Source organism: Anneissia japonica, unplaced genomic scaffold, assembly GCF_011630105.1.
Source record: "Anneissia japonica isolate Jap-2015-1 unplaced genomic scaffold, ASM1163010v1 scaffold466_len1169948_cov191, whole genome shotgun sequence".
NCBI classification, from domain to species: domain Eukaryota; kingdom Metazoa; phylum Echinodermata; class Crinoidea; order Comatulida; family Comatulidae; genus Anneissia; species Anneissia japonica.
The window spans coordinates 928,096-939,612 of record NW_022689540.1 but is presented as its reverse complement, the minus strand read 5'-3'; the positions used below and the strand labels follow the sequence as shown (position 1 = coordinate 939,612).

General features: G+C 30.7%; 1 protein-coding gene across 5 annotated transcripts in view; it reads left to right on the top strand.

Moving 5' to 3' along the window:
• Positions 1–11,517, top strand: part of LOC117125366 (tyrosine-protein phosphatase non-receptor type 4-like) — a 99,711-nt gene that overhangs the window by 73,779 nt on the left and 14,415 nt on the right. For all 5 annotated transcript variants that reach the window (XM_033271869.1, XM_033271895.1, XM_033271877.1 and 2 more), the window contains 5 exons: positions 2,200–2,271; positions 4,043–4,165; positions 6,129–6,191; positions 10,135–10,264; positions 11,217–11,354. In XM_033271869.1, the coding sequence (XP_033127760.1) occupies positions 2,200–2,271; positions 4,043–4,165; positions 6,129–6,191; positions 10,135–10,264; positions 11,217–11,354 (526 nt within the window). The remainder of the gene's footprint in view (positions 1–2,199; positions 2,272–4,042; positions 4,166–6,128; positions 6,192–10,134; positions 10,265–11,216; positions 11,355–11,517) is intronic.

Below are 11,517 nucleotides of genomic sequence, written 5' to 3'. Positions count from 1 at the left end.
TTGTTAATGCTGTTGTTAATACAGCTCCGATTTCTATACTTTGTGTGGGCGTATATCAATTGGTTGAAGAAGTGTCCTTGTTGAGTTGTATCTGATATACACCAGCGGCCTCTGTGGTCAAGTGGTATGATACTCACATTTAAATCGAGAGGTCGCAAGTTCAATTGCCACCAGGGCACTTTTTCAAACAACCTTTATTCGAGCACTGTTTATAACATTATTTGATTATATACCGTTATATAGAACCATATAACGTTATATAATCAAATAATCTAACCTTATTTGATTATATACCGTTATATGGTTCTATATTGTGTGAATGGTTGTAGTATGCTTGCATTTTGTGCCTAAATGTGTATTTGATTTGCATAAATTATGCATATTCATGTGTTGTCTTATTTATTCGGTGCATAAGTATATAGATCAAACTTATGAAAATGTTACTTAATGTATTTTTGTTTTATTGCATGAGTTTGCTTCTATTTATTAAAAATCTTTTCTGGCTCTATTGTTGAAACTGTAGAAAAATAATTTAAATGACTTGATTTCATAAACTTGTTTTAATATAATAAAGAAAATCCAATCTTCATGAATTGTATTATTATAACTTATATATGGATTATAATTTCTTGCATTTGAAAATACATCGCTGAAGTAGCGACCTGTAGAACACTGAACCCGAGGTCGTGTGTTGCAGGTGAAGATTTTTAAAGGTCATCATTCCCATCAAGCCATAGTAACTAACCTGACAAGAAGATTAACATGAAAATATTATAATTGTTTATGTAAATTTCGTTGAATTATTTTTCTAAGATTTGTTTATTAAAAATAATTCAAAATTGAATTATGAGATAGCAGAACTGGAATGCTTTCTATTAGCTTGTATACTGATAATTACACCAATATTCATGATTGTTATTACTTTGAACTAATTATCTGACATACCAATACAGTGATACCAGTGCTATATTGCAACCGTATTCCCATATAGCATCTTTCCTGTTAATAAGTATACAGTGATACTGCTTTTAATAAATACAACTACATTCCCAATGTATCTTTTACCCTGATTAACAAGATAAAAATAATATAGTAAGCATAAAGAATACGATAATGAAAAAAATATTATTATAATTCTTATAATTATTTCTGCTTAACATCACAAAATACTAGATTTCATATACTTAAAAAATTCTAAAACAGTAGTGAATAATTTTTAAACCCACATGGACATCCTTCAACGAAACACTCAGATATTCTTGGCACAAGTGCATCAAAAACCTGGCAACCTCACATCAGCTAAGGCACTTAGGTTTTAAATTGGTTATATGAGATGTACATATTTCTTAATTTATCATTCTAGGAACTTGCTATGAACATGGTAGTTATGTGATTCAATGTATAAACGACGAGTATATTAGTGTATCATTATATAAAATACCTCTTTGCCGTTCTGCGTTGGTGTGAATATGTAACCCGTTCATTCTATTCCAGGGATTTTTATTTTTCGAACTAGTTTTCAAAGGGATACTATTGTATGCCCATGTATAGTCATGATATGCCTATATATGGTCATGATATGCCTATATGGTCATGGTGTGATATCATTATGACCATATTTGGGCATGTCACATGCTTTTTTAAAATAGGATTTGATAGTCTGTACTAGACTTCAGAGTTTCATACATTTTCTTACTTAATTACTGTACACAGAAACAAGGATATTGACTATGTTAATCCTTTTTCTGTTTGTGCATGGGAACACTATTAGTACTAAGTACAGGCATGCTTGCTTGAAGGTTGTATAATATTTTACTGCAAGTTTTATGCAATGTTCTTGCATGGTGTAAAGTATTTGATATGCTTGGTTTTCATATATTACATATCTGATTAACTAACATTATTTGAACACATTCCATCTGAAATTCGATTGTGATTTTAATTGTTGTTGATCGTATGAAAATTTTTTTTTTTAGAACATTATATGACAATATAGCATTTAATTATTTTATTCATTTTAATGGACTTAATTTTTTAGATTTACTAACTAGGAAAGAGTTAAATCAACTGCACATTGATGTTATCATAAGTTTAGGGAATGTAACAGGATGTAGTTATGCAAGATAGTTGTCAAACTAATAATATTTCCGTGTCTGATTATCTTTATATAATTCTTTCATTTTCATCTTTTATTTTTAGTGGCAGAACCGAGCTACAAACGATGGAGGATGCTAAGAAGAGGCTAGCAAATAAAGATCGAGAATTTCACAGGTAAACATTAGTTACAGTTATTATTGCTGCTGCTGCTGCTGATAATGATATTTCATTTATAGTTACTATAGTCATTATAATTATTAAGGCTTATTGTGGAGGAACGGTATGGTGGGTAAGTAACTTGCCTTCCACCCCCCGAGGCCATGTGTTCAATTAAGTCAGGATTTTCCTTACAATAAAAAAAAAAAAAAAAAAAAAAAAACCTGTATCATCGAGTGTCACAAATGATTACCTTTCCTTGATTGATCATACTTATTATGGTAGGAAAAAGCAACCTATTTCACCATACCCCAAATAATTACTGTATAGTAATGTTGTTGGAGGGATCACACATGTTAAATATGGGGGGAGGAAAAACAACTTACAACAAGAGTACCAATTGTTAATGTTGAATGTACAGGGGCGGATTAAGGCCGGCCCCTCCCCCCTAGGGTGGTGTTATCTCTTTTTCGGGGGCCCTTCCCCCTTTTGGACATCGCTAGATCTTCCCCTGATGTAGAATTATTATATTACAGCCAACTGGCAGTTAATTAGATAACCATGTTCATACATGTTGGATAGACTTCTTAAAATAGAAAAATTTAAATAGACAAAATCATATTAAATATAAATATATGGTTTTCTTTGAAGGAAAGTGGACTCATTTTCCCAGAATATTCAATGATTCTGACTACTCATAAATATTTATGTTTTTGGTAATACATAAAAAATACATTTTGTATTGTGTTTTCTTTTGTATAAATAACTGCCTATATGTTATATGATCAATTAATTTAATCCATATTCCTAATGTTTACAATGGGATATTATTTTAAAGCTCATTAACCTCATTCATATTCATATATTGTGGGTTTGCATCATCAACCAATCAAATTTGTTGGCTGCAAGCAGTGTTACTGTTCATAAAAAGTTGTGGTTTCCTCTGTATGGGATGCATTTAGTAACTGATGTTGAAGAAGCAAGGGAATATGTTAGCTTTGTTTAGCATGAATTTTAGTGACTTCAGTGAAGCAAGTGCTGAAATTTCGCAGTTAAAGTTAAGCAAATTCCAAAAGTTGGCAAAATCTAGAAGTAACGATTGTAGATACAATCCTTACATTGTAAAAGTAACAAGGTTTGTACAAAGGCTCCTGTTTAACTATTTATATTAGTTGTTTGTATTGATGGTGCTTTTTGTTTTATATTTATCTAATACAATTTTATTTTTAGTAACTAAAAGGTTAATGATGTACTATTTCATTCTGTGTAATATTTAATTAATAAGGTAATGTTCAATAATGTAATTAAGAATTAATATAAATATATGTACAAGAGCAATTTCTTTTACAATTTTGGCACTTTGCCAACATTGGGTTTTTTGGTTTTCGATATCAGTAATTTCTGTATCAGTTGAGGTACATGATAAAGGATGTTTGTGGGCTATATCTATATATAGGTTAACTGTCAAGCGAGCAGATGAATGAGGTAAAGATAAGGAGAGGCTGAGTTGAAGATAAGAGGTGTGTGAGAATTGTAATTATCTACCACCAGTGCTAAATTGGTTTTTATTTTCTAATTCACAGCAACGTGTTTCCCAGGTTCTCTGAGGTTATTTTTTAATTGTTAATTAGTCCTAATTGGTCAGATTGGCAGCAGTAAATAATCTTCATCTTTGATATTAATTACTTTTACTCCAGTAACATTATTATTTAGGTTTTCTGATTGGTTATTGTTGAAGACGTTTTTTTATAATCCTCTTGGTTTTTTTTTTCTCCTGATTTTCTAAAAGGTCACCAAGTAAAAAGGTAATTAGAAGAACAATTGGAGGATCGACGACAGAGGTTATTCGGTCGGAGAGTAGAACATTACCAGCATACATACCATCTAATCACAGGCCTGAAGTTGAAAATCAGTAAGTTGGCCATTTTTAATTCATAATTGTATTTAAAGTTTTTATAATCATTAATCTGTTACTATGTAATAGGTTAATAATCCATATATTGTGTAGATCTGTATGTTATTTTCTATAATACAATCAAACTAAGGCCAAATAAAATATCTGGTTTCACGTCCCCACTCTCACCAAATTTTGATGCCTCATGAAAAAATTTACTATTTGCTATTTTTCATAAAAACATCCATTTTTCCATTGAATAAAAATAATGACTGTCTGAAAGAATGATGTCAAGGCTACGAGGAGGTGGGAACATAAGTTGCAGAAATACATTACAAAGATTCAGTTTACTTTTGTTATAAAAAAAAATTTTTTTTTTTTAATTACTATTTACCAGCCTGTTTACCACTAGTATATAGGATAGTAAAAAGCAAATAGTAAATACCCTCACCAAAAAATAATTTCAAATCCTGGACTTGAAACTAACAATTAATATTATTTGGCCTAAAATTAATACTAACACTGCAGCAATAACAATATAAAATATATTTACTAATTAGCCTTCTGTTTCAAGGTTTCTAGCTGGAAACTATGCGCAAAACCTACTGTCTTTCTAAATTGTAGCCCAGCCCAACACCCAGTACACCCAGTATTTAAGAGCATATCTCATGGTGAAGATATTTTTACATTGCTACTAGGTACACAAACATCCCAGAGCAACGTGAACCTTCCTCCTAGCTCTGTGGGGTATTTTTAGATTAATTGGTAGGAATGGTTCAGACCAAATCTACCAAGCCAGAAAATATTGTGTGTATACATACAGAGACAAAAATCTAGTCTAGACCTATGCCTCTTTGAACTAATATGTTTCAAGAAGATTCATGCAAATAATGATAATTGTAATGATAGCCACAACACCAACATTGTATTTTATAATTAAAGAAATATCATTTACATTGGATTCTCTTCTATAGCTATCCTCCTAACTTCCTTCTCCGTAAAAAAATAATCATGCTCCTACATAAAGAGTTATGTTGTTATAAATGTAGCTGTAGCTTTTTGCCTCAATATCGAAAGTAATACGAAGGTCGCTGAAGCTCGATATTCCTAGAATTCTTAACCATCTCGTGCATCGAAACAGTTTACCAAGAAACAGCTAGTCAAATCGTTTAAAAAGAGAATTTCTTGTGTATGAGAGCTGACAGACAGATGTAGTAATCGCCTACTTCGTGTTTGTCAATTTTGGTGCGAGATCACCGCCTTTTTTTCACTGACCATAAATGGCGTTGTGTCCAGCTGTTCCTTTTTATAGTATTGCTTTCTTCCCTCTCGTTGATTTCTCTGGAAAGCTAGTTCCAAAACACAGGTTTGTGATGTATACACATATTATTTCTCAATTAAAATATTTGTGTAAGATTTATTTAATATGTATTGTAACTTCAGAGTCCTAATGTTTCTGAATTATTTTTTTGTTGTTGATGACTATATAATATAATGTTATATATTTATGTTGAGTTAAAAAATAAATAAATAAATAAATAAAATAAAATAAAAAATAAAATAAAATTTTTAAAAAAATTAAATAAAATTAAAAAATAAATAAATAAAAAAAATTTTAAGAAATAAAATAATGTTTCTTGCTTTGTAAGTTCTTTAAAGTAACATATTAATTTCGATAGAAAATTAAACAAGAAAATGTTCTTGTTGCTAATTAACAAATGCATACATATTACTGAGGTCCTTTATTCTTAACGTAGTTCCTAATTGGTAGGCCTGTAAAAAATGTTGAGGAATTTTTAAAGTAAAACATGTGTATGTTAAATTAAGTGAAATCTTGCATTGTTTTGTTCTGTGTCTCGCTGAAAGTTGATAAATTATTTAATACTTTAAATTAATGTCTTAATTAAAATTTTTAATGCAATTTTATTCATATTTTTCCACAGTTTATTTAAATTACATGAATTGTCGTTTTGTTTTACAGGAGGAATAGTCGTTTCTTTAGTTTTGATGGTAAAATACCATCATCTCCTCATGAAAAGTCAAAGTAAGTTAAATTTCTTATTCCTTTTATAATATATTTAATTGCTGAATTACTATGTATTTAACATGTAGATTGGATGTCAGGTAATTAAGGGTAAGTGTAATTTTGTTTGGATATTTAACTTGGTTAATAAATAATTAATAAGAATAATAAGAATGATGATTTTAATATTTGGTATTGGTAATGATAGCTCCCACATCAAAAATGTAGTTTATAATTACAGAAATTATTATTCACTCTGCATAGAGTAAACTGATTACATGTCCGCTTTTGTGGTCTCTTAAAATTGCAAACACCCTGAACCAACCATTCGCATGATTGGCTATAATGTAGCAATGTATGAACATGTGTGCCTGTAAAGCTAATACTTGGAAATAGAAATTAAAATATTTGATTATGTCACCACTGGTGGTTTAATGTAGATGTTGCAAAATTTCTGAGAGTTTTATGTTTAATTAACTGTTCGCCCACACAGCCTGGCTTTGAGCTATCACAGATTTTTAACCTCGTCAATGTCATCTTTTCTGGTGCAAAACAAGTGTTGCGTGCTATATTATATTTCAATATCACATAGATATCGTGAATAAGTATGTGTGATAGTGTATATGAGTTTTTGTAGGTATTTTTATTTTATAATTATCTAATAATGTCTACATACTGTATTTATTTGAATAAACACCCCGGAGGTGTTTATTGTTGAGAAGTGTTTTTGAGGGGGTGTTTAATTCGATGGAGGCGTTTATTTTTTTATTTTTATTTTGAATGGGTACGTATAATACTCTAATATGTGAGGTCTCACCACAAAATGAGACTCATGGTTAGAAATTCAAAAATTGATTTTATATTATATTTGGGTAGATCATATTATAAGCTTTCATTTGGTCTTTGAATGGCTTCCCTACTGTAAGTAAATCCAAAGATTAAAGTTTAGGTGTATGAGAACCACGTTTTGAGAAAATCAGCCTCAAAGATAAACTAACCTGTACAAATAATATGACTAGAGTTACAGAAAATGTGCAGAGAACACTGTTTTGGCAAGAAAATTCACTTACAAAGTATACAATCATAAAATATAAGTATCAAGTTATTCAAAAACATTAAAATCAAAATTTTGTAAAAAATGTTGACTTTGGCCTGTTTTGGTGAATATCTGAATATGATTTCACCAACGATGCGACTCATTTTGTGGTGAGACCTCGCATATACACCCCTTAATTTCATTGTAAATGTGAAACTACAATGCACAGTTACTGTGAAAATGTGTTACTGCGTGATCATAAAAACTTACTGATCCTAACCAGGTTAGAAAATATGTAATTCTACTGGAGTAGAGCATTAATAGAAAGTGTACAGTTGAGTATGATGTTGCTTCCATTATATTTGTTTACTCTCATTTAGGGGGCATTTATTCAAGGAAAAAAATAAACACGTAGGGCATTTATTGGAAGGAGCGTTTATTCCGAATGAGGCTCGAGAGGGGGCGTTTATTTAAGGGGAGCATTTATTAGAATATATACGGTACTCCATATATCTAAGAGATTCTAATTTATTGGGAGTTAAGTACCTTGTTTGTTACTTGGTAATTTGTACTATAGTATTCAGTAAAATCTACCAGAAAAAGTGCTTTTTTTAAATTCATCCTAATACCGTACCTTAAAATTTCTTTACTTGTAAATAATTCTTAATTGTACCAAAAAAAATTAATAATAATAATTTATAACCTATTAGTTATTCCTAATACCCATATTTGCCAAATTACAATTTTAATTTTAATATTTGTAATTTTTTTCTTTCTTGCTGTGCCATTATGACTAATCTGTTATTAGTAGTTTCATAGAAAATTACGTCTTGGTTGGATCTCAATGAAGATTAAATCAATCATTCTCATCAATCATGTGAAATTCAACTTGAGATGGAGACAATAATATTTTCACGATTCAAAGAAAGAGATTAGTCCTTAAGGCCTAATCGAACTCTGCAACGACATATTATAATTTTTATGCTGGCTATACTTGTATCGAACACCATTCATTTATTTCCATGAATTTTAACATGCTTCCAATAAGTGATGATCTGTTTCATCAAGTGACTAATCGTTGGTTATAAATATTGGAAATTTGATACTGAGAACAATGTAAATAGCATTAAGGAAGATGAATTTTTAATGGTTTAGATTAGTAATCTTGGTATTTTTGTAGTATCTTTGAGCATTAGTGTTATGTACATTATTTTGATTAATTGATTGGTATTTAAATATGAATTCCTTAAAGAGTGGTTAATTGTGAAACCTCCAATTCATTGATCTTATGTTTGATCAACCTTAAGGGTATAATACATATGCACCTACTTCCATAGAAGCATGGGTCATATTACTGGTAAGTTCAAATAGGTGCCCTGCCCATTTCCCCCTCCCCCCATTATTCTCTGATGATTATTCCCTTGTCTTTCCTCATGTGTCCTTTTCCATGTGCTTTATAATCTTACATGATCATGATTTTTTTTCTGTGCACATTTAATGTGTTCTAATCTGGATGCAAAACAATTTTTTACATTCATTGAAATTACAATAATTTATAATAAACTGTTATAAAAATTTATAATAAAATTTTCATATAGAATCTTGTATCACAGGTCTTTTTAGGTGCTTTGCATGTCTCATTTAAGAAATAAAACCCAAGAAAATAATTATAATAATTATTCTATCACTAAAAGTGGAAGCGTGTGGTGTAGCAATAAGGCTTTGAACTTTCAAATGAAAGGTCGTATGTTTGAGCACAAGGCTGGTCATATTGCTTACGTCCTTGAGCATTGCACTCTTTATCTGCATGTGCCTCATGAGCCACGAGTGGTGTAATAGCTCAGTGGCTGAGGCCAGGGGCCCAGACCGAGTCCCCAGGGCCTGAAAAAACCTTAGGCAGAGGTCCTGGGCCTCCTTGTTGTACCACATGGGGTACCTGGTAGAATTGAATGGACTGGAATGAAATTCGTTCTGGTGCTGAGTGGAGGAGGTTGCATATAATGTAAATAATAGTTGGTGAATACCGGTGCTATTCAAGACTCAATTATGATTCTTTGAAATAATTTGAAAATTAATCTTACTCCTTAAGTCAAGCATTGTTGGTTGTCAATTCCATTTAATATATTCACATACCTGTGTTGCCTTTTGTAAAGTTCTTTGTTAAGACACAATGAAGGTCTTATCTGCAGCCTACCCACACTGAGTTGCTATAAAATAAGATTGACATGTTTGTTTGTTATTACTTTATAATTACCAATGTTTACCATGTGATATTTCTTAGAAACATTAATTACATGAATATATTATCGTTGTGCATGAGCGTACTGCAGATGTTTAAGAAGCAAACACAGTGTTCTTTGAACTTCGTTGATATCCATTCGATATTTTGTTGATTACGTTTATTTATTTGACTATAAAAATACTCATAATGGAAAATGATGGCCTTTGTTCTTTTCAAAGAAAATAGACCAATGATTCAACATTCTGTTCCAATTTGTTTGCTTTTTTCTAATATTTATTATTTAATACAAGTTAATTATTATGTTACAGCCTAGTGTAACAATACAGATCATGAGACAGTTTCCTGGAAAACTCATACGTAATGCCTATAAGTGAAACCTGCATTACATGCATATTTCATTATAGCGCAGACTAGAACACACGTCTTGTATCGCTGCTATGTTTCATACTGCTGAACTTTGTCGCAAGAGCTCTGACACTGCTTAGAGCACGGTCAACCAAATGTCGCTCCTCCGGTGGCGTTCTATCAAGTCTTTGAATGAACGTCATGCACAGAAGTAATATTAATCTTCCATTTTATTCATCGTCTCAAAAAAAATATATATTATTCAGTGTGCCTATTATTCATCTTGAATTTAAATTCTCTGAATTAATATAAAATAATATTCTCCATTTTTTTTCCAACAGAATAAATGGTTTCTCTAAAAAGCATCGGTTAAGTGGAAGTTCGCCAGATATTTTGTTCATTGATGATGGTAGCAGCCCATCAACTGTTAATGGGAAGTCTTACGATTTGGCAACTGGCAATTATGGTCTGGTAAGTAGGCACTTTCCTTGATTTTTTAACTTAAGTATATTTATTAATTAAATTGAATGCACAGATGATATTTTCGATTTATTAACCATTAATATAATGTAATGGATTATTTGAATTTTGTTTTGTTTTAAATTAAAATCAATTTTTATAACTGTACTGACCTGATAAAATGTACATTTTTCAGGAGTTACTGTATGCATTTGTATTGTGTAAATTTGTGGGCTAATTATCAGAGCAAATCAATTAATTCGCTAAGAGAGCGCTTCAATAATGCATTGAGATTACTAGGCAAACCGAGATAAGGAAGTGCTAGCACCATGTTTGTTTTGTAGGCTATCTTTTTTTTTTTCGAATTTGTAAGAAAAGAAATGTCAAGGATTTCTGCATCAGAAAACTCTCTGGGGTCTGGCATTGCTACTTCTATATTGAAATCTTCAATGATGTTTTTTAAATGGCATTTCCTGTTGTATCATAATATGATTGTAAAGGTATTCTGTAAATTTGAATATGTACATACAGGTTAAATTTATATTTATATATTTGTTTTTATGGATTACATGCAAGTCCGAAATAAAAGTTGGTCTATTGATGAATTGAAATGAAATGAATGAAACATATCAATTCTATTACAGATGTTAACTATATTTTATGTATTTTTTTTTTTTTTTCCCAATTTTTATCATTCACTTGTAACTTACGTAGGTCAATTTGATGAGAATTTTGTAACAACATTAATGAAGTCTATGATTACTATTTTTGATGTACATCATAATTTATATAAACAACAGTAACAGTAATAATAAGTAAAAAATAGTTACGTATGTACATACCGTAGTAGGAGAAAAGTATGTTAATTCTTTTTGAACGTTCTGGCAAACATCTTGATTGATCGATAGATTGATTGATTGATTGATTGAATGGTTAAGTTTAATTTTAATGTTTCCTTTTTCAGACAAATGGAGTAAACTCAGCGAATCTTGTGACAATACGCATGGTACCAGATAATCAGGGACGATTTGGATTTAACGTAAAGGGTGGTTCAGATCATAACAGTCCGGTTATCGTTTCACGGGTAGCGCCAAACACGCCGGTAAGCAACTACTGTAATCATGCAACTAATTATTGTGAATTTTTGTTTGTAAGTTGTATTACTAATGGAAAGATATATTGTCATTCATACTATGAAAGTGACTGTAAAAAATCCAATGGAGACATTATCTATATGGGTCAATACGTGACTGACTTTAGAATGA